This window comes from Leishmania panamensis, assembly GCF_000755165.1.
Source record: "Leishmania panamensis strain MHOM/PA/94/PSC-1 chromosome 9 sequence".
NCBI classification, from domain to species: domain Eukaryota; phylum Euglenozoa; class Kinetoplastea; order Trypanosomatida; family Trypanosomatidae; genus Leishmania; species Leishmania panamensis.
The window spans coordinates 491,939-519,698 of NC_025888.1; the positions used below are offsets into that span (position 1 = coordinate 491,939).

The window sequence follows — 27,760 nt, forward strand, 5'->3', positions numbered from 1 at the left end:
TTGCTTTTGGGGGGAGGGGGAGAGCGCTGCGCGGTGCGTCAATGTCAATGGCGGGTGAGGGAGAGGGAAGGGGAGGGGGAAAGGGGAGTAAGACGCCGCGGCGACAGCAGATCGCACAACACACAGACCCACGAAGCATACGGCGCGACGTGCGAGGGTATGAGAGGGAGAAGCAGTAGCCGAGGAAGGGGGATGATGAGCGACATTCGATTCTGTGCATCTCTCTCTCTCTCTCTCTCTCTCTCTGTGCGAGCATTACTTGAGAGGAGAGGGAGAGGGACACCACACACACACATGGGCGAGAATTTTATCGTCTTCGACCCCTCCGCGCACAGCCTTCCTTTCACTGTAGTTTACCCCTCGACACATCTGCTCTCACGCTCACCTCACTGCGCGCCAATCACATGCGATTCTTCTTGGGCATTGCCCCGCTTCACGCGAGGGGGATAGGGAGGGAAGGGGGGAGCACACGCGCACACGCACGCACTATGAGTTACACACTCGCATAGGCCAGAGAGAAAAGGCAAGACAAGAGGGTGGTGAAAGGTGAAGAGCACGGCAGTAGGAAAGAGAGAGGGGCAGTGTGTGCGCGAGCGGCCACGTACTCAGCCAGAGCCTCCATCTCTCTCGGCGTCTCCACAGTCGCACGAAATATGTACACGGTAAAGTTCCACGGTGATATAAGGAGACCGAAGATTCCATACATAAAAGCCTTGGCAAGGAGTGGCGCGCGCCTCTATCGGTTCACGGCGTACGGCTTCACGACCCAGTCACTGTGGTTCTCCTTGCAGCCAGAGCACGTGATGGGAAGCACTTGACCGTCCTTGCCGCGATCCATTTCCACGAGCTCCCCATTCGCGTCCACTCGAAGCAGGCGACGACCGCAGCGGCCGCAGTAGTAGGCGCGCCGTTGCGCCGAGGACACAGCGGGAATAGCCGGGATGCTGCGCTGCTGAGTCGCAAGGCGCCCCACAGACGCCCCGGTCTGGGCTAAGTGGCCACCTGCCGCCAACGAAGACGCCGCTTTTACTCCTGCGTCGGACTGGTCAGCAGCGCCCATCTCCTCCCTGTCCTTCACGCGTAGCGACTGCTGATCGGAGGCCTGGATAGCGTAGCGATTCGAGAGGGCTGTCGGAAGGTTTCTATGATCGCCGTTCTCACTGAATGGCGTCGATGGTTGCCACGACGTGTGGTTCAGCTTGCAACGCGGACACGTCATCGGGAGGACATTGCCAAACGCGGAGATGGTGAAGGGCAGAGGAGTACCATCCTGATCCATCGCTAACACGTGGTAGCCACACAGCGTACAATGCCACGAGATGTTCTTGCGCAGACGGTAGGATGACGTCACATGGGTCGCTGCCACTGATGGGGCAATGACCGATACCGCAGAGACATCACTCGGCACCGGTAGGCTAGAACAGGTACCACCACCGAGGACACCGGACAGTTCCGTTGACGTGACCGACGGCAAGTGCGGCACACGCTGATCCTGGCGGGGCACCTCCGCGATGGACTGCAGCGGCCCCGGATGCCCGGAGGAGGCGAGAGATGATCGGTTGGCGGCGGTGGTCTGCAGCGTCACCTCCGCGGTTGACTCCCGTGTTCCCTCGGTAGCAACCGCGGCGAGTGCGGCCCGCGGAGACGCGCCATTCCCGTAACGCTCAGCGGCCCAAGCAGAAAGACGCATCGCGGGTCGCTGGCCGCGCACGACTCCAGCAAGGGCGACCATGTCTGCCTCGGTGTTGGTCACAGCGATGGCTGCGGCAATCGGCGAACACTTGCACAGCACTCCGCTGGCGGTCGTCGGCATCAACGAGACGCGCGTGTTGGTGCGCATCTTCTTCGCCTTGGAGGAAAGGGGCGCCTCTCAGATAATCCTCGTTCTCTGCCCGCGTGTCTGCTGCAGACAGTTGGCGAAGATGCGCAGGAGAGAGAGAGAGGAGGGGGCGGGGGTGGGGATGAGAGAGAGAGGCTGAAGATCGGTCATGTTATGATTTCATAGTCCTCCAGGCGTATATGCTTCTCTGAGGGTTGGTAATATCGTGAGCACCACGTGCAAGTTGCGCAGTCAGTCGACCTGTGCGAGTGTGTGGGTGGGCCACTTGAAGAGGGGGTGAGCGACCCACAGAATGGACGCTGCGACAGCGAAGCGGGAGGAGAGTGAGCAAACAAGCAGAAGGGAGGAGGAAGGTAGGGGGCGATGGTGGTGAAAGGCCACCACCAGCCGCACATCTCCCTCTTCTCCTCCCCCCCTTCGCCATTACCCGTCACTCTCCGGCCCCTGGCACGGAGGTGTTGGTCCCCTGTTTAGCGGAAGGAGCGAGCGCGCTGCACACGCTGTCGTTGCCAATGTCGGGGTCATACGCACACATGTTCCCCACCCCCGAGAAGACGCAGGCCACTGTACATGTTGAAAAGCGAAAAGAGAGAGAGAGAGCGACAGGTGCGCGTCGAGGGTACGCGCGCCTCACGGACATCGACGCGGACGAACGCACGCTGATGCCCGTGGGTGCATGCACGAGTGGAGGTGCTCGGTGCAGTTGAGGTGAGTAGCGAAGAGGGTGAGGGGCCAGACTGCGCATACGGAGGGGAGAGACAAGGGGTGAAACCGGGCGATGTTCCGGCAAGACGATTCACGATTGCGTCACCGGCACGGCATATCGGTCCACCCCCTCGACCGCGTCCCTCCCACCGCCGTAGCAACAGAGTCACGGAGTAGCACTGATCCTTTTCCATTCTTTCATTTTCGCTTCGCTCTCTCGTTGGGCTCCCCCATTCACGCTGAGCGACCCTTCGGGCTCGTGGATGTTCGCTTCTGTGCTGAGTCCTCCGCGTCCCCGACTGCCTCATCAGCGAATCGCACTGACGCGCTTGACAAGGGTGGCAGCTCCAGCGTGCAGACGCACGGCTCTGCGGCACCATGTGGCCCACAGCCGCCAACGAGGTATACCATGCGCTGACTTGAGACAGCAACGGCGGCGTGGTGGCGCTGAAACACAGGAGCCACCGCTGTCGGTAACTCCAATCGAACCCAGCGAACCTTTACCACTGGCGCCGCTGTGCTCGTACTGTCCGCCAGCGGGCCGGCAGGCACTTCTGCAAGCCCTGCATCGGCGCCGCTCACTACCTGCATCACCCACGCGTCGGCACACACCGCGCCTCTGGCGTCGAGGCCGCCGACGACCAGCACCTCGCGCTGCACGGCATCCACGACGGGACGGGAGTGGCGGCTTGACGGGGAGGCGGCCGCAGGCATCGGCACTGCTGCGACAGCTGCTGCGTACCGCGCGGAGGGCACGGCACCGCTGCCCACCACACGCACGGGAAGCCACGCACCGAGCTTGGCATCGTAGATGGCTACATCCTTCAGCGTGGAGAGCGTTGCGGACCCAGGGGCAGGTATCTCGAGAGCGCCAGGGGAGCCTTTCCCATCCGTGCCAGATGCACCGCCGCGCTTACCCGGTGACAAGGCACGCATCGTGGTGATCCTCGCGCGTGTCCCTTTGCCGCTCGCTGCGCCGGCGTCTTCCGCCGGGGCGTGGACCTGCCGACCACCCACCACTACAACATACCGTTGGTTGAGGCTGCACGCGCCATGCGCGGCTCGCGGCGGTGGCGGACCAAGGGCTGGAGAGAACCTGTGTGTTGTACTCGTAGGCCCTGGAGCTAGCACCTCATCACGAACAGTCGCCGCCAGCGGTGGGGCTGCCTCGCTGCTTTTGCGTTCCTCGTCTGCCTGTTGCTTCTCATCCGAGCGCCCCGACGCGTCGCTGATTTCTTCCAGCGCTGCGGCGGTGCCTTGTTGCGTCTCGCCACCGAAGCGGAGGAGTCGCCCCTGCACGCGCGTGACGCTATGGTGGCTGCGGGTGCAGCTGGCAGCCACGGCAGACAGCGATGGAGGCGTGAAGTGAGGGTTTTCGTAGGCGCTCTCCGCGAACGCACGCACCCCAGCAATACGACAAGCACCACTCCAGCCACCGTCCGAATACATTACTGACGGTCTGTCCGCACCGTTCACCGATGTCCACGAGGGCCACCAGGACGCAAAAAGAGGCCAGTCGTGATCCCCAGCAGCGGCGGCTCTCAAGCTGCGGGTCGCATCCTGTTTCACCGCCCGCGGTACCGCGCCAGCCTTCCATACATGTGCAATAGCAACCGACGCTTTAATGCCGGAGGTGTTCATTGATGTCGGCACCGTCACTGCAGTCGCCGACGTGTACTCCCATAATGGAGCTGGTGCCTGTTCTGCTGCGTGTGATCGGTGGCACGGAGTTCCACCGACGACGCAGAGCACCGACTCGCTAGGCGACAACATTGCCGCGTGGCCCCACCGCGCCCCACCCGTCAAGCACTCCTCCTTACTGGGCGCATCGGCACCGGTCGTCGCTGTCCACGCTGACACTGCGGTAATCTCCACGACCAGCGGAGGACCGCTGAGAACTTCGTCGTACAGCGCTGGTGGCCCGCTCGGCACTGCGGCTGCGGCCTTTGCCTTGCTGCCCACTGGTTTGGGCATCGACGCCGACAGTTGTCCGTCTGTACTTCACTGTGCGTGCGCGACGGCGAGGGAAGAGGAGAGAGACAGTGACGTCACAGGGCAGGGCACGTGCCTGCTTGGGGAGAGCGAGGTGGGCAAATAGCTTTTGCAGGTGTGTCCCGTCTCCCAGCAGCCGCACAGCTGTCTGTAGGTTTGTGCGGGAGGAGAAAAGAGGGCGGTGTGTGTGTGTGTGTACAGAGGGAGAGAGACAGGAACGACGAGGATGTCGGAGAAGGAGTTGCTCAGCATCAGCATCGTTTCAGCGGTTAGTCCGAGCGAGGAGGTGGAGGGGGGGGGGGGAACAAAGCTGCGCACTGATACGTATTCGCGCGCGTGTGTGGGCCATAGAGAGGCACTAAATTGGTCTGAGGTGCGAGGGAGGGGAGAGGACAAGCACTGAGACTTGTGCTGCTGTATCACACCAAGGGAGAGAGAAGCAGAGACGGAGGAGGAGAAGGCGTTCGAGCGACCGGCGTTCTTCTTCTTTGTTACGTGTCTACCCACGTTGAAGCCGAGGCGCTAGGAGAGGGAAAGATAAGGTGGTAGGCATATAGGGGGAGGGGGAGGGGAGCGCATGCTCGGTTAGAAGGCGACTTCTCTTAGGGCAACAGCTCTAAAACAGCAGCTGTGGAGGAGGAGCTGTGCATATGCGCCGCTCTTCCCCACCCCACCCTCCGCCGAAAACCCTCACAGGCACACACACACACAGTTAGGTGCATTGGCGGCACGCCCTCTAGCACCTGCTCAGGGGACTATGAAGGAGTTGTCCATGGAGTCCAGCATCTGCAGAACTGAGTCTGGTAGGTAAGAGGCCGCATAGTTGCTCAGGCGATCCACATGAGGAGGAATGAGCACCGGCAGCGAGTACCGCTGGGCGTCCACCTCAACTTCCTCCATGTACGCGCACTGGTACATAGACGGCAGCGCCGTGCGCATCTGCGCCACCCGCACGTTGGGCGGCAGCAACGCTTCACAGAAGGCGTGCGCGAAGTGGATGCAGTTGTGCTTCACGAGGTGATACCTGCTCCCCAGCCACGTGTCGCTCTGAGCAAAGCTGGACACGAGCTCCTGCACTGCTAGAGCGCTTAGCTGCGTCTGCCCGACATAAAACTGCTCTCGGAAAATGTGCGGCGAAGAGTGTCGAGGCTCAACGACACGGACGCCACTGCCCTCATCGCAGCGGCCAAACTGGTACTCGGCGTCGTACACCTGAATGCCGACGTGATGCACCCCAATGCCCACCGACCAAAGCCATGAGTTGAACTTTAAGATGTCGTATACGTTGACGAAGACGGCATTGGGCTGGCGAGCTGCTTCCTCGCAGTCTTTGAGGTTAGCAGGTGAAGCCGACTTGCCGGCTGCGCCCGACTCGCTTGCTGAGACGGTTGTAATATCAGAGTTGTTGGGGTACATTTCTACAGGAGTCTTTTCGCTCTTGCAGATCTGGAGAAGAGGGAGGGAAGCACCGGGATAACGGAAAGAGTGCGAGAGGCGCGGCACACACACACACACACAGACGTACCGGGGGTGGTGTGAGACACACGAGCGCACGGGCAAACGGAGTGCGCCGTCAGCCTTTGAAAATGGGGGAAGAGCACGAGAGTGAGGAAGCGCGCAGTTCACGTCAGAGGCTCACAGAGACACACACACAGAACGAGTCGGAGTCAGATTGCCAGAGATAGAGAGGTGAGGTCCGCTGGAGAATGGGGATGTTGATGTAAAGAGCGAGGACGTGTGATGGATGGGTGGAAGAAGGAGAGGAGGAGAAGAGCGCATGCAAGTACATACAGAGATGAAGGGAAAAACAAGAGACCGTGACAGGAGAGGGAAGAGATGGGGGAAGGCCATTCTGAGCCTGCGCGTCTTTGTAGGTGCTCCGCTTCCCTCTATGCATGTCCAAACAAGGTAGGGCGGTGATTAGAGGAAGGGGTGGGGGCTGGAGGGGAAGAGAGCAAGGCAAGAGCGAATCCGGCATATCATCATGAGCTGATCAGCACCCACACAGACCTTTGCTACTTGAACTGAATTCTTCAACTCGACAGCTGTCAATGCTCTTCGTCCACCGACACACACAACAGGGGCCACACGCAGCAGCAGTAGGCGAGCAGAAGAAAACAACGCCGGCGGTACGATAAAGGCTGTGAAAGCGCTGAGAAACATCCCGATGACCACCACAGCACAATACCGCCCTTTCGGAGGGAGCGCACTGCTGAGTGAAAGAGAGACGCGCGCAGCAACCACAGATCGACTTGGTATTCGTTCTTCAAACTCACTCTCCACCCTTTCAACGACAGGGACGCACACCACAGCGCGTGATGTCCCAGGAGTCTCGTAGCCTCTCCCCTCCACACACACTGTGCGTGCGGGGAAGTCAAGCAGCTCTTCCCCCATTGTTGCCAATGCCGAGCCACTCCTGGCGGTGATAGGGTCGAGTGCCTGCGACGTCAGGGAGGCCAGAGCGACTCCTCGCCCCCGAATGGCCGCGTGAGAAACGGCAAAAGTGTAGATGCTTTAGTTGTGGCGGTTAGTTGGATGAAGTTGATGGGGTGGGGATGTCCGAGTTGCGCTCCCACGATGTGGAGGATGAGGCAAAGGTGGAAGAGGGAGGGGGGCACGGAGCAGGAGGGGGCGGGGAAAGTACACACGCGGGTGCGTTGCACTGCCTGCGTGTATGTACACTCCCACCGCAGTACACATCGAGAGGCAGAGAAAGAGGGAGTGAGCACATGGAGAGACAATCGAGGCTCCGACACACGTCTACAAGAAGACACGCAGCGCTACTCGTCCTCGCCGCGATCAAGACAAGCGCCATCGATTCCAAGTAGAAGGCAAAGTACACACCGTGGCAGACACGCACGGATGCAGAGGCAGCAGAGAAACGACGAGCAATACAGAAGGGAAAAGTCGAAGATCAGCACAGGGACCTGAGCTCATACGCAGATCCACAGTCAGCTATATCTATCTATCGACACCTGCGTGCGTGTGGGGGCTCAGATGACACACACACTCTCCACCCCCCTCACCTACATTCATAACGCTCACCAATCGCGATCATCCGCTAATGACCTGCGCGGCCGTGCGGCTGCGGGGTCGGGGTTGTGGTGCGATTTGTGTTGGGTTCCGCGGTAATGGGGTCTTCCCGCTGGTGGGATGCTTCGCATGCCCTGAAGAGCAAGGGGTTGCGGTGGATAAAAGCTATGCAGGGAGGAGCTTGACAGGTAGGACGTCACGGGCCGCACTAGTCGAACGACGTGGTGTGGTATGAGCACCAGCACCCAGTGCCGCCTTCCGTTCACCTCGATCTTCACCATGGGAATTTTCAGCAACAGTCCCGTCTTTTCTGCCCGCCGCGCCTGCGCCGCCTGTACCGCTGGCGGCAGAAGCGTCTCGCACTGCACTCGAGCAAAATCAATGCCCTTGTGCTTCACGAGGTGGTGCCTGTTGCCTATTCACTCCACCTGATCCGAGAGGGCCTCTACGAGCTCCTCCACCGCCAATGTTACCAGTCATGTTTAAACAGAGAAAAAAGTGCTCTCGCGGCACGTGTGCGGAGGCGAGTGGCGAGGCTCAGCGCTGCCGACGCCTTTTGCCGATGGGGTGATGAGAGCGCCAGTGCTCCTTGCGGTACCTGCACGCTGAAATGACGAACGCCCCCGCCAATGAGCCGCAGAATGGCGCTGCTCCCCCGTCCCGTCCTCCCCGCCACACAACCGACAACGCAGCCGAGTAAGCAAAGTGCCGAGCGAAATGTGCAGGCCACCGTGGCAAAGGCGATTGAGCAGGGCAGGGCAGGGCAGGGCAGAGCACGGAGAACGCAATAAAAAGACACACCACACAGAGTGAGTGTGTCTCTGTGCTTGCTTGTGTGCAACTCGGCTGCCTGCCGCTCTCCATCTCAACTATGCACCTGCACACCCATTAGACGTAAGGGCAGTAGCTCAGCAAAGGAGGAACGGGCAGTCAAGAGAACGAAGGCTGACCAAATATGTCTGTGTGCTTCGGGGGAGAGGAGTATGTGAGCTCAATCCAGCGAGCTGGCCAGAGAGAGAGAGAGAGACTGATGAGAAGACTCAGAGAGGCGATAGTCAAGTCGAGGGGAAAAGGAGAAACAGTTGACAAGGAAAGAGAGAGAGCGAAGCTGTGACAGTTTAGAGGGGCAGAATGCGTGCCTGTGCGTGTATGGAGTGAGGGGTGGAGGACGAGACGTTCAGTTCTGCGAGGCGTGATTGCAACTGTGTTCTCTCTCCTTGCGTTGTTCTACCGGGGCCGATGTACTGGCTGGTGTCGCGTCTGTGTTATACACCGAAGAGGTACACAACCTCCCCCCCCACACACACAGCAGCGCACTACAGCAGGTCCCTCTCGCGTGCGCCAACTCACACAGCCTTTACACGGCTCTGGTTGCGTGACACGCGTTCTTCCTCACGTTGCGCTGTTGCTTGCATGGCGTTGTGGCAGAGAAAAGTGTGACGAGCGATGGTGACGTGACCACACGGAGGCGTCTAAAGGAGGGAGGGGGGGGGGGGGGAAGGGGGCTCTCGCCGGAGCACGCGCGTAGGCACGCCACGGGCACGACCCCTGAGGCTGCAGAGAAACGCAACGGCGCGCGTGTGTGCCTGTGTGGAAGAGCGACAGGCGAAACCACAGTGTGTGGGAGGACTGCGGTACTGGCGCACTCGTGCAGAAGGAGAGGAGACAGTGGGGATGCATGTGTGTGTGTGTGGGGGGGGGGGGGGAAGGGAGGGAACAGGGGAGCGCAGGAAGAGTGTAGCGCTATACGCCGTCAGAGCGCATATATGTGAAGAGGCAGACGTTGCGCAAAGCACGACCTCACTCCTCCGGAGGCGTAGCGTCGATAGAGAAAGAGAGAGCGCCTGGATATGCAAGGGGCGAGTTGCAGGCCATACATTAATGCTGCTCTCGTGAAACCGAAGTAAGAGAGAGAGAGCGAGAGAGGCCTAGCGAAGGAGCGAGTCTCCCTACGTGCTTAGAGGGAGTGCGCACTCCTGTGGGTGGGCAAAACAGCGAATGCCTTCAGAGTACAACCTTTCCCCACCCCAGACACATCCTCACAGGATGTCTTCGTCGCTGTCTATGACAACAACTTCAGCTTCCTCACGTAGCTGCACCTTTGAATTAGGCACGATGTCGTCAGCGGTGCTGGAAGTGGAGCCGGCGCCTCCAGCGCTCTCTTGCGTTTCCCCCTCGTCGGCGTCCACGACTACAACGCTGTCAGTGATCGGCGCGCCACCGCCTCGAAGGTGTTTTCGCCTGGAAGCGGAGAGTGTACATGCCGGTCGTAGAGGGGGCCATGAAGAAGCGGACGTGGCGCCAGTACCGCCGAGCGAGTTGGTGTGGCCCAAGGAGCCGCTGGAGAACGAGGGCCACTCGGCTATCCACTGCTGCGCTTGCGTCAACGCCGTCCAGTACGCCTGCCCACACCACGTGGCGCTTGGTGCTGAGGTCGGCGACACACCGCCTCGCTCTGCTGGCGAGCACAAGGCCAGCGCTGCCACATTGTCAAAGCGCTCCGCAGGCGTAACAGCCCCTGCCTGGATAATGCAGCACGAGGCGGAGGAGAAGGCAGGCGCAGTGAGCTTGAAGCTCCCGCAGTCTTCCTGACACTCGCCGCCCACGACATGCCTGATCGCGTCGTCCTCATGTTTGGGCACTTGACTCAGGACACCAAGCGGTACAACTTCGGAGAACGACGCGTGGCTTTGTAGTCCGGATAGGGTGATCGTGATGGGCCACCGAGAGAGAACCTGGCGCAGTTCAGCAGCTCGACGGCATACGGGCGCAAGAACGTCTGCCTGTGCCATCGCTGTCAGCGACTCCTTTGTCGATCCGAAATGAGGGTTCTGGTCTCTGCCTCCTCCAGTGTTCACCGCACTATGCTCCAGCAGGTGCACAATGTAACGGAGATGAACGGGTATGCCGCACACCCAGACCACGAAGAAGATGTGGTTCTCCACATCCTTTAATGTCCATTGTGCCACCTGCGCTGGTGCAAGGCGTGGCGCCGGTGTGGGACTGTCTTCTGACGAGGAAGGCAATACGACGACATCACTCTCGGATGCGGCTTCGTCAAACTGCGGAGGCGGAGCCCCTCGCATTGGCCACCTTCTTCAACAGTTGCACTCTTCTGACCGCTCAGCCCAACTCCAAGTTCGTGTGCGTCTACTGTTAACGGATGGAGGGAGGACGCGTCGCAGAGAAGTTGCTCGCAGTCGCACTCCCTCCGGTGCCCACGCCAGCCGTGTGGCAATTCAGAAGAGAAGATGCAGGAGACAATGTGAAGCGAAAAAAAAGAGAGCGGAATGGTGGGCGGTGTTGATGGCCCTATTCCGAGGACGTGAAGCACGACCGATCGGCCGAGGCAGCAAAAGTCATCGTCAGTGGAAGTGGGAGGGGGGACGTGGAGAGAAAAGTCGGGCAACCGCAACGAGGGCAGCTGGAGTGTGATGGAGGAGGGAGGGCGGGAGAAGAGGAGTACTCGAGCGCACACGCACCCACTCAGTTTCCCCCTTCTCGGTTTCTTCCCGTCTGGAGTACAGGATGCACTTCACTTTCGAATACGCCACTCCACAGATCCCCGAGGAGGAAGGTCCTTTACAGCGCACCTTCCTCTATTTTACCGCCTCCCTCGCCCCTCAAGCACAAATGCAACAGGTAGCCGTGATGAGGTGCACGGGGTGAGCAGTCGAGGGCGGAGGCCATCCTGATTGCCTCCGTACACCTGCCGCCTAAGCACAGATTTTGTCTCCGCTGCATTTTTACAATGGCCCCCAAACGCTAGTGTGTGCCTCGAGTTTGCAGGCATGCGTTGCTCGCGGCGGTGCCACCACCCTTGTCCATCGTCATCCCTCAATGACCCGTCTAACCCTCACCTACCTGTTCCTTCCCCTCTTTATCCGCCTGTCGTATAGGGAGAGGGTAGAGAGTGCAGAGGAGGTCCAGTGAAGGTAGTAAAGAGAGAAGAGAACACACCTGCAGAGGTCGGAGAAGGGGTGGAGAGGGAGGGTAGCAGAACGCCCACCACACGCATAACGTCGACAGCTGAGCGAACACGCGCGCACTACAACAGGAGAGAAAGGCTAACATGAAATATACATTGAAAAGGGGGAAAGGGTGGTGGGGAGATGCACGCCGCAGCTGTGTGATCAGTGGGACAGGTAAGCGAAGTAGAACGGGTCGTGCCGGGAGGGGTTGGTGGGTGGGGGAGGCTGAGAGCCATGGGGGAGGGGGGAGATTGGAGTCAGCGAGTAGGAGCCACAGCATGGCGAACCGCTCGTAGAGGAGCCGGACCACTTTTGCGCAGCCCACACTGCGCCGTGTTCCCTCATTCCCTTCCCCCCGCCTAGCCCACGGCCGCCCTCTCCGCGTAGCACGCGGCGTTATACATGCGACAGAGAAATACTGCAATGACCCCGACAACAAAGCGAATCAGCCGCATCTGCGCGGCTACGTGAACCCCCGAAGGAGGTAGAGGAAGGCACCTGAGGGAAATCGCGATGAGAAGAGAGGAGGAAAGATAGGCGCGGTGGCAGCAGTACCTGCATTGCGACCAGAGAGCAAAACGATATACGCACAGCGCGCACGACACAGCCATCACCTGTACCTTTCCGCTGCCGTGATGTCGCCGCCGCCACACCTCTGTCAATCCACTCCTCTACTGCTCTCACTTGGCAAAGACTCCACTGATGGGTGGGTGTATGAGAAGCGGCGAGATGCAGGAGAAGAGCACACAAAGCAGTATAATGGTGTGTCCCCGAGAGAGGTGTGCGAGCTGACGGCAGCCACATCGCGAAGCTGTGCGGAATGGGGGGGGGGGGGAGGAGGAGTTTCCAACCTTGAAAGGCGAGTCGGATGAGAGGGCGTTGCGCCGTGCGTCGCGTGGCTTTTCTCTCGCCTTTCGAATTGTTTACATCATTCGTTGCCCGACTTGCACACACCTAAGCCTCGATCTGCGCCGGTGCAGCGACGGCGTCACCCGCCGCGCTTGACGGGGCGGCTACAGGGGCGGCGATGGCAGCCGCGTTGACACCGCGCTCCAGCGCTTCCTGCTCCTGCTCCACAAGCGCCTTAGCCTCCGCGATGCGTGCCTTCTTCTGGAAGACTTCCTGCTCTTCGCCCTCGACATACTTCATCGAACGATTCACGAAGCGGGTGCGGGCCGCGATGGACTCGTGACCAAGCTCTTGCAGAGGGTGCACAAACGGCTTCTCGGTGCGCTCGTGCGAACTCAGCACCAGGTCCTCGACAGACTCGAACACCTGCTCACCGGCGTCCTGCGTGGCGTGCAAGGCGTTGATGACCCCCTCCACCGCCTGCGCCTGCGCCAGTACCTCCGCCAGCTCCTCGCGATAGTGCTTGTAGTTGGGGTCGAGGCTGTCCATGGCGCTGTCGCGGTTATGCTGCGCAAGCCGGGCCTGGCGCTCCAGCGTGTCGAGGCGGTGCGTCTTCTTTACCGTGAGCTCACCACACACGAACACAAATGCGCGGTAGACATTGAGGAACTCGTCCGACTCGTGGTCGATAATCGCGTTAAGAGCGTTCCCAGCGCTCTCCTCGGGGAGCTTCGTCACCATCTCCTTAACGTACTCCTCCATCGCCCGGGTCACAGGCTCGCATCCATCACAGTACTCAAGGCACCGCCGCAGCCGCTGAACGTGTTGGTTCCCTATAGTGACGAATTCCTCGTGAGCCGTCACGCGCTCCGCCTCTGCCTTGACTGCCTCCACCACATCCTGCGTCATGGTCCGCTGCTGCTCCATGACCTCCCGCAGCTCCACCGCCTTCTGTAGCAGTTCGTGTACTAGCTGGGCCTTTCGCTCCACAATCAACTTGAGCGACGCATCCATCTTCTTCCTCTGCTCCTTGAAGGCCGCCTGGGCTGCATCATGGCTGGCAGCTTCGTGCGCACGCGCATTGTCGCAATTCACCAGGTCCGTCTGCAGTGCAGACTTGAGGGCATCTTTGTCGTCACTGAAGACCTTCACGGCATCTTTGGCGTCCTCGCGCAACTTCTGCAGGCGATCAGCAAAGTGCACCACCTCGTCGTCTTCCTCTGTGGAGCTCAGAAAATGGAGGCGCTTCGCGTAGCAGACAAGGTACTCGTAGCGCGCCGCGATGAGGTAGCGGTGAGCCCGCTCCACCTCGATTACGTCGCCGTGGCTGAGAGCGGCGTCGTAGACGGCCTGGGCCTCTTGAACCTGCGTCGCACACTTTCGCCGCTGCTCATCCATCCCCGACAGCTCATCCTTGATCGCCTCCGTTGCATCAACGTGCTGAATTTCATGCAGCGCCGCCAGCGCCTCGGGGAGGTCGACGACGGCATTTGTGGGCACATGCGGCTTGATGGCGTTCATGCTGTCTTTCATTAGGAGGTAGCGACCCCGCGGTAGATCCTTGTCAGTTAGGTGGTGCAGGGCACTTGCAAAGCTGTTCGCGTCCAGCGCCGGGCGCATGCAGACTTCCGCGATCTTCTCCGGGTTTACGCGCTGCCCACACTCCTTCATGAAGAGCGCCTCATTCCAGCCAGCAGGACGCTCGTGACGGTAGCGCTCACAAAGCTTCTCGAAGGCTGCCAAAATGGCCTCACCATTGACCATCAGCGATGGCAAGCGACCATCCGTGTAGGCGAAAAAGTTATCGGCGATGGACAGCCCATTTTCCGCGAATTCCGCGACGGCAGCGACGGCTCGGTGATTCTCAATATCCTGCGCGTCCCGCGAAGGATACACGGGCGGAATAATCGCGTAGGAGTTCATGATGACACCCTTCGTTATGTAGTAGTTGATTCGGTGTGTCAGAGGATGCATGTGGGTTGGCAAGGCGCGTCTTCTGGAGGGTGGGTGGAGAGGACACACGAAGGCGAAAGAATGAGGGGAGGGAGGCAGCGATGAAGTTGCAGCGCAGTGGTGGCGATCATTTTGCATCTTTCCAGTTTAGACCCACATGCGGGTGCACCGATACGCACAAACGCCGATAAAGAGAAGGGCGATGAGTGTCGGTGTGCCTACAGGACGTCCGCGATGGCTGTGTGGTGAGAGAACGTCTTGTTAGCGACAAGCACATATTTGGTCCAGTGAAGATCCCCTTTTCCATTCAGCGTGCCCATTCGCTGTCGCACAAGACACGAGTTCAGCTTCACTCGGCCCCCTCCCCGCCCTGCCACACCGTCCATCGCGTGGCGCGAAGTAGCCGTATGCACGCCGTACAGCAACGCGTCCACTCAGTGACCTGACCACGTGCGTTGCCTCACACTCCATCCACCCCCCCTCCGCTCCGCTGGTCGCCCCACGGTACGCCCCACGGTGTGGCGCAGGCTACGCCCGGGCCACGCTGAAACTCTCGCCCTCATGTGGATGGCACATGTGTGTTCACTGTCGCACGTCGCTCCGAGGCAACGCCATCCAGGAACTGACCCTTGTCCCCACCAGAAGTGGGTCAATATTGGCAGGGATGGATGGGAGGGTAGAGGGGGGGGGGGTGAAGTGGCTGCCTGGCTTCCGGGCAGAGTGGGTGGCTACGGGGATCCCTGGAACACCGCGTACTGTGGCGTCCCCTCTCGTCATTGAGGGAGTTCAGAAAAGGAAAGAGGGGAGAATTCGTCGATCAGGCTTACGCAGGAGAGCGAGAACCGGCTTGTTTCAGCGGTTTCAGCAAGCAAAAGGGGTGAGCAACGGCAGTGAAAGAGACCAACATAAGAGAGAGGCAACTTGAATACTCCAGCACGCACTGAGGTCAATGCACATATACCCGCTGCGGTGGCGTGGGCACAGACACTGTCAAGTGAAGCGATGACGATGGAGATGGCGCGGTGGTGAGTGTCCATTGTAAGCAAAGAAGCAAATCAAACAGAAGGAAGTTGAAAACTGCCAGCGGAGGCGCCCACGCGTCACCATCCCACTTCATTCTACCAAAGACCCCATGACGGACCGGAGGGTGGGAAAGATGAGCTCTGAGAGACCGACAGAGGCAACAGCATGGTGAGTAGCGGAGAGCGAGAAGAAGAGGGGGGAGGGGGGCAGTGCATCTGGAGGTCGACCCTTTACAACAGGTACTTGTGAGCTTCCATACAGACTGGCGTGCACTAAATCCGCTGCTTCGCTATGATTGAGTTTGTTTAGGGCTCTCCTTCCCTCTCCTGCCCATCTTCCTCCCTTCGAACTAACCATTTTGATGCCGTGCACTTAGCTGATAGGCCCTGCCTTCGCCCTGGAGTGGTGCTTCTGGGCTTTTTTACGCTGCGCATCCGACACCAGGTTGTCGACATAGTCATCCTGCTGCATGCAATAGTACCAGAGCACGGCCAACCCTGTGCCGACAACAACCATGCTGATGGCGGCGATCAGCAGTATGTAGAGCGGGTTGAACTGCTTCTTGTATTTATACGAATTGGCGGGTGGCTCGTCGACGTCGGTGAAGGAGATGTGGATGCGGGAGACGCGATGGGGGTAGATTGACGGCCCCCCCTTGAGTCCTGTTTCCACGTACATCTGATTGCCTTCCACAAAGTCGTCAGGGACGGTGGAAAGGTCGAGGGTCAGCGAGTGCAGGGAGACGCCATTGGCGTTGCCGAGGTACTCCTTCAGGGCTGACGTTCGCCCTAGCGGCACTTCTTTCATCTGGTCCTTCGTTTTGCGCGGCGAGGTGAAGCAAAACACAGCCGAAAAGGCGGAGGCGAAACGCAGTTCGGTGTTGTAGGAGAGGTAAAACCCGACATTGTTCGGTGACGGCCGGGACTCATTTGCGCCAGCGTAGCCGGCCACCACGTACCTGAACACGTCTGTGCTCATCGCCAGCTCACTGTAGGTGCCCATAACAGGTCTGCTGGCCTTCATGACGACCCACTGTAGGCCCTTGGGGCCCATTGGTACCTGGGGAGGCACAGTGTGAAACTCGAACGCCGCCACAGCGAGCATGGTGTCATCGCTGAGGAAGTTGTACTTCCACGTGACAGGCAGCTGCAGCGTGCTGTTGCGAGGAGTCCTGATACAGTACTCCCCTTCCATGGTTCCAGACAACCCCAGCGCCGCATCATCCTTGCTGAAGCACAGGTGCTTGTCCTCGAGAATGACCTGCACGTCTAATGGGCGACTACTGCACGAGTAGCTAGTTTCATTGACGTATTCCATGTAGTAGTCTTGGGCACACAGACAAGTCTGTGTGAGCGGCCCATCGTTGGAGATGAACCCGCTGCACGCCTCCTGTGCATGTGTGGGGAGTGCCACGTACTCAGCCGCTGTGTAGCTCTCATTGGAGTTCCTGCATGCAACGATGGCATTGGAGGAGTAGGCATTTACGCCATTTATGCACTGTAGAGAGGCCACCTCTGTCGACTGCGAGTCCGGTGTCTCTGCTTGACTGCCGCTCGTATTGGCAAATGCCTGCTGCGCCTGTGCGAGTTGTGCGGGCTGTGCGCTCATTTTTTGTGCGGTGGCCAGAATAGATGGCTGGGCCTTGCGCATGTTGGGTAACGACGCGAGAGGTGCGAGTGTGGCATCCGCCCTTTCCGTGCGGAGGTCTGCCTCCGTGTCCATCTTGGCGAGGAGCGCGTTTGCTTGGCTGTCGAGAGGGCCGCCGGCGGCGACAAACGCAAGCGTTTGGACGGCCCTGGCGCGTTTCACCACTGACTGAACAGCGGACTGCACCGTGCCGAGGGGGCGCTGCAGGGAATGTGTGACGTACCTCACGAGTGACAGTTGACCCGCGCTTTGCTGCGGCGCGTAACCTACAGAATTGGGAAGGTGGTCCGCTTCCACGAACACCTCAGCAGCTTTCATAATGCCGTTATCATGGCTGGGGTTGTATCCATCAGCCAAGAGCTCCAGAGCCACACCGACTCGCTGTGCATAGGCAGCGAGGGAGCGGAGGCGTTGACGCTGCATCGCTGTCGGTCTCGACGACGTCGGTGTTAAGGCCACTGCAGCAGTCGTGGAGGCGAGGAAGGAAGTATGCAGCAGCAGAACCGCTACGGTTGCCAGGACGGCTGCCGCAGCAACTTTTCGAGTCATTCTGAGGGTGTGTTCGTGAGTTGCTCGTAGGGGCTCTTCTTCTCTCCTGCTTTGCCTGTGCGCAAAGATGACGGTGGTTGTGTGGGAAGGATGAGGGAATAGGGAGGGGGAGAGGGGGAGACAGCGCAGCAAGAGAACCAAACGCCAGAGCAGAGAGAGAGGAGGATGGGAGAGACAGTCCCACGCGATGAGAGAGAAAAGAGAAGCGAAGGACAGACAGCACCTCGCAGATACTAAACACACCACGATTTGGTGATTCCGCCTTAAAGAGGAGAGACTCAGCGTGCGCACGCCCACAAGCGGCGTAGAAAAGAGAAAGTGAGGGGAGGTGAGGTGAGCACAACAGTGACGGCAAAGCAGAAAACAACAGCAAAATAGAAGAGGTGTGGGCTGCAAGTGGGGGAGGCACGCACACAACGACCCACTTGATAAGTAAATGAGAGAGAGAGAGAGAGGTGGATGAGGCAAGTAGCTGCAAGCCAGCCAAGTCAAGCAAAAATGATCGAGCAGTGGTGAGCACAGGGGTACAGCGAGATATTCGCAAAGACGCGATGCACGCGCAGCCGGAGCGGAGCGAGCAAGCGGAAAGCCAAAGTCAAAAAAGTGCAGTCAAACAATAGAGGACTCGGACAGTGTGAGCTGAGAGCGACGTAAAGGAGGGAGGGGGGCCGGGGTAGATGGCACGCTGATGTCAATGCAAAACAACAGGGTGGGGAGGGGAAGGAGCGCTGTCACGTGCACCGAGTTGGAGACTGTGAGAGCACTGCGAGGAAACGTGCAGAGAAAGGGGAGAGGGAGAGAGACCCAGAAGGCACAAACACGCGCAGATACAGGGTGCGTGCCAAGGTGGTGGGACGAGGTCAGGAGTGGCGGAGGTGGCATGGATCGAGGGGAGGGAGAGGGAAAAGATAAACGGAAGCGGAAGGGGTGACAGGTTAAGTGGAGGAGGAGAAACAACGCGCGCTTTTGCCCAGAAAGAGCGGCGGTGGTCACACACTCAGTCAACAGCGTCGTGGCCCCGCCTGTTGGACGTGGCGAGGCAGCCGCCTAACGGATTCGCTTCCCTCGTCTCGTCTCGCCTCGTTGCGAGGAACTACGGAGACACGAGAGGTATGAGGGAAGGGGTGAGCGAGTGAGGTATACTTGCGTACGGGGGAGGACACAAGCACTCGTTGGAGGCACTGGTGTTGCGGCTGTCACGCCTGCAAGTCGCCGTATCCTCTTCACTGCAGTGGCAGGAGTGGTCCTCGCGGAGGTGTCAGCGGGGGGAGGGGGTCGTTGTAGGGGGAGACTCCGAGAAGAGGAGAAGAGACGACGGGGATGGAAAAGCAAGTCGAGATGTGTGTCACTCGTAATAAGCGAGAGAAAACAAAGCAAACACTTCTGCAGTGTGGCGAGGATGAAGAAGCGGGGAGGGGAGGTGAGAGGGGGAATGCAGAGAAGGGCGGAAAGAAAGAGAAGCGCACCTGTGCTTTCCCACGCTTCTTCTGCCTTCACTGTCTCGCCCCGCTGCCCTCCCGTGCCTCTGCTGTCCACCGCCGCAGACCCCGGCAAATACTCCAGTAAAAGACGCGATCACATTTGAGAAAAGATAAAACAAAATCTCTATAGAAGCAAACGGCGCACGCGGGGAAAGCGTCCTCCGTTGCAAGCACAGGGCGTAGGCAGCCTCTGGCTGACCGGCTTAGCGGGACGCGTTCGACACAGCCTTCGTGCCCTCAGCCATGGCGTGCTTCGCGAGCTCGGCCGGCAGCACAAGGCGCACCGCCGTCTGCACCTCGCGCGCACCCAGCGTGCGCTTCTTGTTCACGCGAACAATCGACGCAGCCTCCGAGGCAACGCGCTCCAGCAAGTCGGTCACGTACGAGTTCATGATCATCATCGCGCGGTGCGAAAGTGACATGTGGCTGTTGATCGCCTTCAGTGAGCGGCTCACGTACACATTCCACGAGCGCTTCGGCTTGCGGTGGGCCTTGTGCACGCGGGAAGCCTTGCGGGGAGCGTGGCGGGAAACGGCCATGGTGGTGCGAGGGTGTGAGAAATGTAGAAGCGCGGGGGTGGCTGGATAGCGAAGACGAGCTGCGAGGCTGAAGCTAGTTCGCGAAGCAAAGGAGAGAGTAGGGGGATTAGAGAGACGAATGAAGCCATGCGTGTAGAGATCACCTGTGAGATGGCGCGACGTTGCTGCAGAGCTGATGTGCACCCATTTCCTTGCAGTTTATAGGAGCCACAAACACGTGGGCAACCGTAACACCATATCCGGTGTGTATGACAGTGCAGCGTCTGGTGCACCTTCGCGTCAGTTGAACGGCGGCGGTGATGCTTGTGTGGCTGTGCTCGCGGCGGGCAGCAAGACAAAGCGACAAGTGGAGTAAGGGGGATGAGCACAGGTAGGGAATGAGAGCTCTTGCCATCTCGGTCTCGCCCCCTCTTGCCCTCCCTTGGCTGTCTTCCTTTTCCCGCGCTTCGGGTGATGCTCTTCAGTTTTCGTTAGAGTGCATAAGCGGCCTCAATCACAGAGCGGCGGGGAGGGGGGCCAACGCCTCAGCGTGGGGTATCCCAAGACTCAGTGCCTCCACTTGGTGTTGGGAAGCCCGGCAGGTCCTCTGTCCCTGCCTCGGAGCGACGTGCGACAGTGAACACACATGTGCCATCCACATGAGGGCGAGAGTTTCAGCGTGGCCCGGGCGTAGCCTGCGCCACACCGTGGGGCGTACCGTGGAGCGACCAGCGGAGCGGAGGGGGGGGTGGATGGAGTGTGAGGCAGCGCATGTGGTCAGGTCACTGAGTGGACGCGCTGCTGTACGGCGTGCATACGGCTACTTCGCGCCACGCGATGGACGGTGTGGCAAGGCGGGGAGGGGGCCGAGTGAAGCTGAACTCGTGTCTTGTGCGACAGCGAATGGGCCCGCTGAATGGAAAAGGTGTGTGAGTGCCTCATCGGCAGTTAGTAAAGAAATGTAGCTCTGCATTGCACGTTTGTCCCTCCACCTTCTTCCAGTCCAGCACACGTGACAGGGAAAAGAGAAGACCACAAGGGATGTCAATCGCACCACAACAGCCACCACCACATCATCAAGAGGAAATGGAGGGGTAGGGAGCAGGGGGGCAAGGGGCAAGAAGGCATACACCACGGTAATTCATCTCGAGGATCCCCTTTGTCCCTCTCCTCACCATTACCAAGAAGACGCGCCAGCAGTGCAGGAGAGCGAGAGAGACATGCACGGGAGAAGAACGGTACGCAGGAGTGTGAGGGTAGTCGTCTTTCCTCCCCTTCTACTGCAGTTTCATGTCCTTGGCAAAGGCCTCCGCCTCCCTCGCCTCCAGCTGCTCCTTGGCGACCTTGCCTGCCTGATACGCCACATGGCGCGCATCCATCGCCCTCTTCATGAGGGCTCTCTGCGTCTCAATACCGGCGGATGCCTCGCGCAGCAGCCGAAAATCGTACGGCAGTTGCGTGCACGTTGCTGTGAAGATGAACGCCCCCAAACACGAGATGGGCGTGGTGAGGCGGCGCACCCATGAGTGCTGCGCCCACCTCGCAACAAGAGAGTTCATGGGGTCTGAGTAGCGCAGACTGCGGCTAACGATCCATGCTCCGACCCCAAGCCAGCAGCACTGGAAGCCTACTGTCATGACAGCATGATTCCACGCGTTCGTGTACATACGGTGCTCCATGTAGTGGTTTCCATAGACCCGTTGAGCATCTTCAATGCGTCGGACGTACTCCACTGGAATATCGAGGGCCGCCACCTCGGCCGGATCCGCCATGAACGGTGTCTCCGACAGCGACTGACGAGCAGTAGGGATGGCCTCTCCCTTTTCTGCCGACACACCTTCCTTGGGAGCCTGCATAAGCACTGCGGAGTTGGCGGGCCTCTGTCTGTATGGCGGAACACAAAATATCACGATATACGTACTCGCAGAAGACGGTGATTTGAGCTCCCCGTACGCTCGTCTGAGATGAGCAGCTGAGCACCGAGTCCGCTGCGCGGTGTAAGCGTGGCACGGAGCACAGGTGAGTGCAGGGACGTGTGGGCCTGTGCGTGTGCAAGTTCCGCATCCGCCCCAACCTCCACAAGAAGTGAGACCGAAGAAGAAAAGAAGAGAGAAAACGGGTGGAGTGAGGGGGAGGGGGTGGGGGCACAGGAGAGACGCATCGTACTTCGACCCGAGCCCCCGGGCACCAGAGCCGTGTGCCATACAACCACCGTGACGACTGGGTACGCAGCTTGTTGTTGCTCTTCATCTTGTTGCCTGCATCGACAGATCGATGCTGCAGTCGGATGAGTGGTGCATTTTCGTGCACGTGTGTGCATGGGCGGGTGGGGGTATGGGGTATGGTAGCAGAGGGGAGGAGGGGACACCCTCCTGGCAACTACGGGTGTCTGAGGTGCCAGTCTGCGCAGCTCATCACTGCGTGTGCACATTTGCGCTCCTATAGAAATTGGGAAAGGAAAAACGGCGTCTCAGCGATACGAATTCGGGAAGGCGTGAGACATGGTAGAGGTGAGAGGTCGGTAGAGCGGGCGATGGAGAGAGAGAGAGGGGAGGGTAGGGGTGCTGCTCTCTCGGGTTGGGAATGTGGCTGCACAGGTAAAGCAAATGGGGTAGTAAAATGCCGAATGATGTTTCGCAGCCCAGCCTGCCCCCTTTCTCTCCCTATAGCACTCCCTAAGAGGCAAGCGAAATTGCACGCAACACGTGGAAGGCCGCAGAGGAGTACTCCTGTCGGACATGGCATTGCGGGGGTAGTATTTTCCGTCACACGCGTGTTCGTTTGTCTGCTGCCGCTCGAGGTTCAGAGCGTGGGGGTACGGGCGATGGAGCGCAGCACGCTCCCCCCCTTTAGTGCTTCAGTGAACCTCGCGGCAAGCGCGGAGGCAGAAAAGGAAAAAGGGAGTGGGGGAGCGCTCCCAAGAAGAGTCTAGCAACACCTGTGCAAGTGGCGAAGGTGAGGAACACACAGTTGCACATGAGAGAGAAGTGTCCTTGCTGACCCCCTCCACTTCCCCTCCCACGCTCGGGCAGCACGCGCTCCTTTTCCCTTGTTGTCGGTGCGGACGAGCGGGGTGGGGTGGGGGTGGGGGGTCCACGACAGCTGGAACAAATGTGTGGGGCGGCGCGCACGCTGCGGGTTCGCTGTGCACCCCCCCGACAGCCACACCTCAGTGAATCGTTTTGCGCACTTTTGTGAGGGCACCTGGGCTTTTTTGGCTACTGCTCGTGCGCCGCGGTGGGCCAAGGGGAGTGCTGCCGCCGTCACTACTTTCTACGCTGCGCAGCCGCTTCACTGACCCGCGGACATTTGTGATCTCTTCGAGGCTGGCGCGCTGACTGTCAGTATCCACGTCAGCTATTCTGCTGCCTCGCTGTGCTTTGGTAGGTGGTGACCTGTACTTGTCTTTCTCTAGTGTCACACCCTGCGTCGAGGGCTGTGAGCTCCTCGCCAGCTGCGCCTGCGCCAGCTCGGCGAATCCCCGCAGCTCCGCCGCCTCTGCTGCCTCATTGGTCAGTTGCTGCTCCAACTGCTGCACGTACGCTGCGAGGAAGGCGTGGGCGCGGGTGACCCACACCCCACGCGCAATCGACTCCGCTGCCTTGAGTTCTGCGCGAGCAGCACTCTCTTCCAGCGCTACAAGGCGCAGCTGTGTTCCACACCAGTGCTTCTCTGTCTCCCGAAGCCCTGCCAGCTCCATCAACATCCCCTCATTCTCACGAATCAAGTCGCGGACGAGTGCGTGTCGTAGAAGAGTAGCGACATCTAAAGCGGGCGCCGCACTGGGGGTGGGGTCCACCGGTGCACGTGCTGCCAGCGACTGACTGCCTGCCCTGTTCAGCTGACTGGAGGGAGCGGCGAGTAGCGGGTTTGCCGGCACAAGGTTCTCGGTCAAAGGTGTGCCTAACTTATGTGCGTGCACCACAGCATCTGGCGAGCGCGTCGGGAGGTGCGGAGGGCCTGCCACGGACATCATCCTGTAAGAGCTGGTGCCAAGGCAGAGCGAAGCGGACGCGAAAACGCACAGAAGGTGAGGTCGGTGCGCACCTGCAAAATATGCATCAGAGCATCAAAGCGATGTGCTCTCCGGCTCTCGCCCTTTTGTTCCCGCGTGCGTTAACGCTGGACCAGCACTGTACCGACGTCACACAGCAGCAGCAGCAGAGGACTCAGCTTCCCCGCACAGAGATACGTGCAGTTTGTGTGTGTGTGTGCGCTTCTTGGGCTACACAGGGTGTAGGTAATGCGTGCCTCTATGAGAAAAGGAGAGATGAGGGATGCGATAGCCACGGTGCGATGCCAATACGCGTCTTTGCTGTCTGGCAAAGAGGGGTGAGGGCATCGAAAACTCCTGTGCCCAAGATGTTCCACACAGACATAACCGAAGAGGGAAGGGAGAAGGGAGAGATGGGGATAGGCGAGTAGGGAAACAAGGTACAGAGGTGAGCAAAGACTACAAAGTGCATCGAGTGTCGATGCGTATGCCCCTGTGGGCGAAGGAATACAGCTGGCGGTGTGTCATTGTGCAAATGAGCACGTGTGCAGACGAGCAACAGTTTGATTAGCGGGGAGCATAAAGGTTGGCGAGGCGCCGAGTGGCATGAGGATGTAACAATGCTCTCTCTTTTGAGCTCGCTGCCCCTCTACGTCAGGTGCTCGAAGGGTGGTCGAGGGCGCGCGCGTGTGCGTCCGCTAAGGCCACGCATACGTGGAGAAGTGACAGAGCGCCGTTCATGGTGGGGTCTTTGTCAAGAAGGGCGGCATAGTGCCCCCCTCCCGCCTCCGCCTCCGCCCCGAGTGCCTTGTCAGAAGCCCAGCAGATAACCGCGAGAGAGAGAGAGAGCGAGAGACATCACCGTATGAGAGACGTACAACAAGCCGAGCCGTGTCTTCTCTCTTGCGTCCCTCTTCACCAAATGCACCGCCTCCTAGCGAAAGAAGTGGAGAGTGAGTTGCGAGAAGACGTCGCCTGAGCCGTACTTTTGCCTCTCTTCGGTGTGTTCCCTCCTCTCTGTGCTGGGCTGTTGACGTCGCTTACTCCACTTCGTTTCCAACACGCAGACGTGAGCGTATTGATGCGAGTGGACTGGAGGCGCAGCCGCTGGGGCGCATCTTTAACTTTCTCCTCCCCCTTCATGCGGTGTCGATGGACTCATTGCCTCTGCATCCGCATGACAGCACTCACGTACTCGAGAACACCCACGCAAAGACGTTACTGAAGCGGCTTGAAAATCTCCTCGACGCTCTTTACCCGCTGAAAGGCGCGAGCTCTGCTGGCCTTCGTGAAAAGCGCACCATCGTCCACGTACACAAACACTGCTTTGCCGTTGCTGTCGCTGAGCAGACCGTCGTGCAGCTTGTACAGGCGGTGCCCATCCGGCGAGCGCGACGGCGTCTCGTCCAGCACGAGCTGCTTGTCTTCTGCAAGTGTCTGCAGAAGTGAGACGCTTACTTTTCCGCCATTCTGGCGCAGCATCGATTCGTAAGTGCGCTGCTTCGCAGAGGTGCTACTGGTGCCGTTTGCCTGCGCCACCTCCGAGTGCGCCAGCTTCTCAAGGATGAGGAGAAGGCGGTACTGTGCGGAGTACAGGATTCCTGACCACTCACGCGACAGCTGCACCGCCTTTCTAAGGCTGCTCGAAGATGAGGCGGGCGACGTAGTAAGCAGTAGCCGCTCCACCAAGTGGCCATGGGGCTGCACGAGGGCAGCGTTGAAGGAAGCTGACATGCCGTGCCGCGCCGTGCTGCTGCCAAATGTTCTCTCCAGCGGAATCAGCCACGTATCGCAGAGACGTTGCGCGGTGCGCAATCGACGCTCCAGCGGTGGACGTGAGGACGTCGAGGTGGGCAGGGCGATCGACTGGCAGGCGTACAAGAGCGTCAATACAAGCCGAAGAAGCCATCGACACTGCACGTGAAACTGGTCAGCGCTTGTGTAGTAATCGGCGCGGAGGTGTTCGGCGGTGGTTTGCAGTGGCTGCAAAAACCACCGCGACGCGAGTGTGGAGGGATACTGGTCAAGTAGATAGTAGTTCAAAGCAGGCAGAAGAAGCTGACCGCCGCTCAAGAGCTCACACCCGAGGAGATGACCGGAAGATCCGTTGGGCTCGCGGAGGAAGGCGGGAGGAGGCCGAAAAAGCAGGTCCGCGATGCGCGCGAAGAGGCGCATCGTGACGGGCAGTGGTAGCAGGGAAGCAACGTCACGCAGCAGCGTGCTGAGCTTGACGTTGCCGTCCCTCATCCACTCCGACACCACCGATGGCGGCGCGCCATTTTCGCTGGAGGACTGAAATACGCACTCCAGCTCCGTTACGATGCACGAGGCTGCGCGAGGCACCGAGATTGCAATGTCCACGCAGAAGGCGCTAAAGATCAGCGTCGACGTGAGTTGTGCACCGCTGCTTCGCGTACTGCCAGTGTGCGCGCCTGGTGCAGCGCACATCGCGCTGCTGGCCGCCGCCGTCGCATCTTCGGCGGCCGCCGCTTCCTCAGTACCACCACGAGCCTCCGTAGCGGATGTCCACAGCGCGGCTGTCGACTCTGACGTTTGCCACGCTGCCGTCGTTGCTCCCCGCAGTCCGCGCGTCATGCTCTGCAGTAGCGCAAAATCCTGGCCTTTTGCGCGCCGCTGCTGCATCGCCGGCGACGGTGCCGTGGCTTCCTCGCGTACTTTTTCCATCATATCAGCAGCGGCCTCGACGTACGATCTGAACTCACTGAGCGACTTCAGGGAGCGTACAGTACTGACAAAGCTGCTACTCGCGCTCCCGTAGGGTACAGCTACGCTTGAACCGATGGACATCGAGGCAGCCGAGGATGAGGCTACGCAAAACATGGGTGGCAGGCCGCGCTGATTTTGGATGGTGCTGCGGCGCTCATCGAGCAGCACCTGAGAGCGCTGCAGTGTGCGAGTGGTGCTGGCAAAGAGCTCATCCACCTGTGACGCGTTGAACATGCTGAGCGCCACGTATGTCCTCGTGTGCGTGGAGGCGTAAGACTACAGAAAGTAGTTCGTAAGAATAAGAGAAGTACAGCTCGCAATCAGGGCGCAGAGGGGAGGGAGGGAGAGTGGCAAAGGAGAGAAGTGAGGCGAACGGCAGATTTGGTCCCTACGCACGGAGTCATGTAAAGAGACCGGAAGTGGAAGGAGGACGGCGACAGTCGCGCAGATGCGAGGAGGACCACGCTGAGTAACGTAGCACAGTCTGCACGCAGCGCCGTAGCAGAGAGCAATACACGAACTCATACGTATGCATCAGTAAGGGCGAGGGAGGTCAAGGGGCGCTGCGCGGCATCTTACCCATCAAAGACGCTTACTCGACGCCCTCACACGCGCACACCGCTTCAGCGGCTTCTTCTTCCATGCCCTTCCATTCGCGTCTTGTTGGCATGTGGCAGAGGACATCAGCACACAATGAAGAGGCGACGCATCACCGCACCGCGCTGGTAAGAGGAGGGGAAGAAAACTGTGCGTGAGCTCGCATGGCTTTGCAACGTGCCTATTCTCTGTCGCACAAGACACGAGTTCAGCTTCACTCGGCCCCCTCCCCGCCCTGCCACACCGTCCATCGCGTGGCGCGAAGTAGCCGTATGCACGCCGTACAGCAGCGCGTCCACTCAGTGACCTGACCACGTGCGCTGCCTCACACTCCATCCACCCCCCGCTCCGCTCCGCTGGTCGCCCCACGGTACGCCCCACGGTGTGGCGCAGGCTACGCCCGGGCCACGCTGAAACTCTCGCCCTCATGTGGATGACACATGTGTGTTCACTGTCGCACGTCGCTCCGAGGCAACGCCATCCAGGAACTGACCCTTGTCCCCAGCAGAAGTGGGTCAATATTGGCAGGGATGGATGGGAGGGTAGAGGGGGGGGAGTGAAGTGGCTGCCTGGCTTCCGGGCAGAGTGGGTGGCTACGGGGACCCCTGGAACACCGCGTACTGTGGAGTCCCCCCTTGTCATTGGGGGACATGTGACCTCAGATGAATACACAGACAAAAATACATCCACACGTGTACGCTTGTGGCGCTGGTGAGTCAAGTACGTGAAGGATGCGGAATAACACGCACGCGCTTCTCCGTAGCGGCACCACGGATTCCTATGGAAGACACCTGCGTGGAGCTTCTCAGGACCATCGAAGACTCTCGGCACAGTGAAAGGTGGGGAAGTGATTCGCAGAGAACCGGGGAAAATCGAGGACA

At 59.6% G+C, this 27,760-nt stretch overlaps 10 protein-coding genes and 1 pseudogene across 10 annotated transcripts, besides 4 other annotated features; all 11 read right to left on the reverse strand.

Moving 5' to 3' along the window:
* Positions 1-736: 736 nt before the first annotated feature.
* LPMP_091280 (hypothetical protein) lies at positions 737-1,840 on the reverse strand (the record flags this gene model as incomplete). The annotated part of the gene is made up of 1 exon (XM_010706063.1): positions 737-1,840. One exon carries the CDS (start codon positions 1,838-1,840, stop codon positions 737-739), a length of 1,104 nt encoding a protein of 367 aa, XP_010704365.1.
* A 939-nt stretch (positions 1,841-2,779) lies between these two features.
* Positions 2,780-3,481, reverse strand: LPMP_091290 (hypothetical protein; the record flags this gene model as incomplete). The annotated part of the gene is made up of 1 exon (XM_010706064.1): positions 2,780-3,481. The coding sequence occupies one exon, from the start codon at positions 3,479-3,481 to the stop codon at positions 2,780-2,782; it is 702 nt and encodes a 233-aa protein (XP_010704366.1).
* Positions 3,482-5,284: 1,803 nt separating this feature from the next.
* LPMP_091300 (hypothetical protein) lies at positions 5,285-5,953 on the reverse strand (the record flags this gene model as incomplete). Its single annotated transcript, XM_010706065.1, has 1 exon — positions 5,285-5,953. The coding sequence occupies one exon, from the start codon at positions 5,951-5,953 to the stop codon at positions 5,285-5,287; it is 669 nt and encodes a 222-aa protein (XP_010704367.1).
* Positions 5,954-6,831: 878 nt separating this feature from the next.
* Positions 6,832-7,010: a repeat region.
* A 568-nt stretch (positions 7,011-7,578) lies between these two features.
* On the reverse strand, positions 7,579-8,050 carry LPMP_091310 (annotated as a pseudogene).
* Positions 8,051-9,609: 1,559 nt separating this feature from the next.
* LPMP_091320 (hypothetical protein) lies at positions 9,610-10,656 on the reverse strand (the record flags this gene model as incomplete). Its single annotated transcript, XM_010706066.1, has 1 exon — positions 9,610-10,656. One exon carries the CDS (start codon positions 10,654-10,656, stop codon positions 9,610-9,612), a length of 1,047 nt encoding a protein of 348 aa, XP_010704368.1.
* Positions 10,657-12,495: 1,839 nt separating this feature from the next.
* Positions 12,496-14,313, reverse strand: LPMP_091330 (paraflagellar rod component, putative; the record flags this gene model as incomplete). Its single annotated transcript, XM_010706067.1, has 1 exon — positions 12,496-14,313. One exon carries the CDS (start codon positions 14,311-14,313, stop codon positions 12,496-12,498), a length of 1,818 nt encoding a protein of 605 aa, XP_010704369.1.
* Positions 14,314-14,654: 341 nt separating this feature from the next.
* Positions 14,655-15,113: a repeat region.
* A 625-nt stretch (positions 15,114-15,738) lies between these two features.
* LPMP_091340 (hypothetical protein) lies at positions 15,739-17,436 on the reverse strand (the record flags this gene model as incomplete). Its single annotated transcript, XM_010706068.1, has 1 exon — positions 15,739-17,436. One exon carries the CDS (start codon positions 17,434-17,436, stop codon positions 15,739-15,741), a length of 1,698 nt encoding a protein of 565 aa, XP_010704370.1.
* Positions 17,437-19,246: 1,810 nt separating this feature from the next.
* On the reverse strand, positions 19,247-19,582 carry LPMP_091350 (histone H2B; the record flags this gene model as incomplete). The annotated part of the gene is made up of 1 exon (XM_010706069.1): positions 19,247-19,582. The coding sequence occupies one exon, from the start codon at positions 19,580-19,582 to the stop codon at positions 19,247-19,249; it is 336 nt and encodes a 111-aa protein (XP_010704371.1).
* A 508-nt stretch (positions 19,583-20,090) lies between these two features.
* Positions 20,091-20,478: a repeat region.
* A 360-nt stretch (positions 20,479-20,838) lies between these two features.
* On the reverse strand, positions 20,839-21,417 carry LPMP_091360 (hypothetical protein; the record flags this gene model as incomplete). Its single annotated transcript, XM_010706070.1, has 1 exon — positions 20,839-21,417. The coding sequence occupies one exon, from the start codon at positions 21,415-21,417 to the stop codon at positions 20,839-20,841; it is 579 nt and encodes a 192-aa protein (XP_010704372.1).
* Positions 21,418-22,730: 1,313 nt separating this feature from the next.
* On the reverse strand, positions 22,731-23,537 carry LPMP_091370 (hypothetical protein; the record flags this gene model as incomplete). The annotated part of the gene is made up of 1 exon (XM_010706071.1): positions 22,731-23,537. The coding sequence occupies one exon, from the start codon at positions 23,535-23,537 to the stop codon at positions 22,731-22,733; it is 807 nt and encodes a 268-aa protein (XP_010704373.1).
* Positions 23,538-24,773: 1,236 nt separating this feature from the next.
* LPMP_091380 (hypothetical protein) lies at positions 24,774-26,516 on the reverse strand (the record flags this gene model as incomplete). Its single annotated transcript, XM_010706072.1, has 1 exon — positions 24,774-26,516. The coding sequence occupies one exon, from the start codon at positions 26,514-26,516 to the stop codon at positions 24,774-24,776; it is 1,743 nt and encodes a 580-aa protein (XP_010704374.1).
* Positions 26,517-27,048: 532 nt separating this feature from the next.
* Positions 27,049-27,514: a repeat region.
* Between the last annotated feature and the right edge of the window lie 246 nt (positions 27,515-27,760).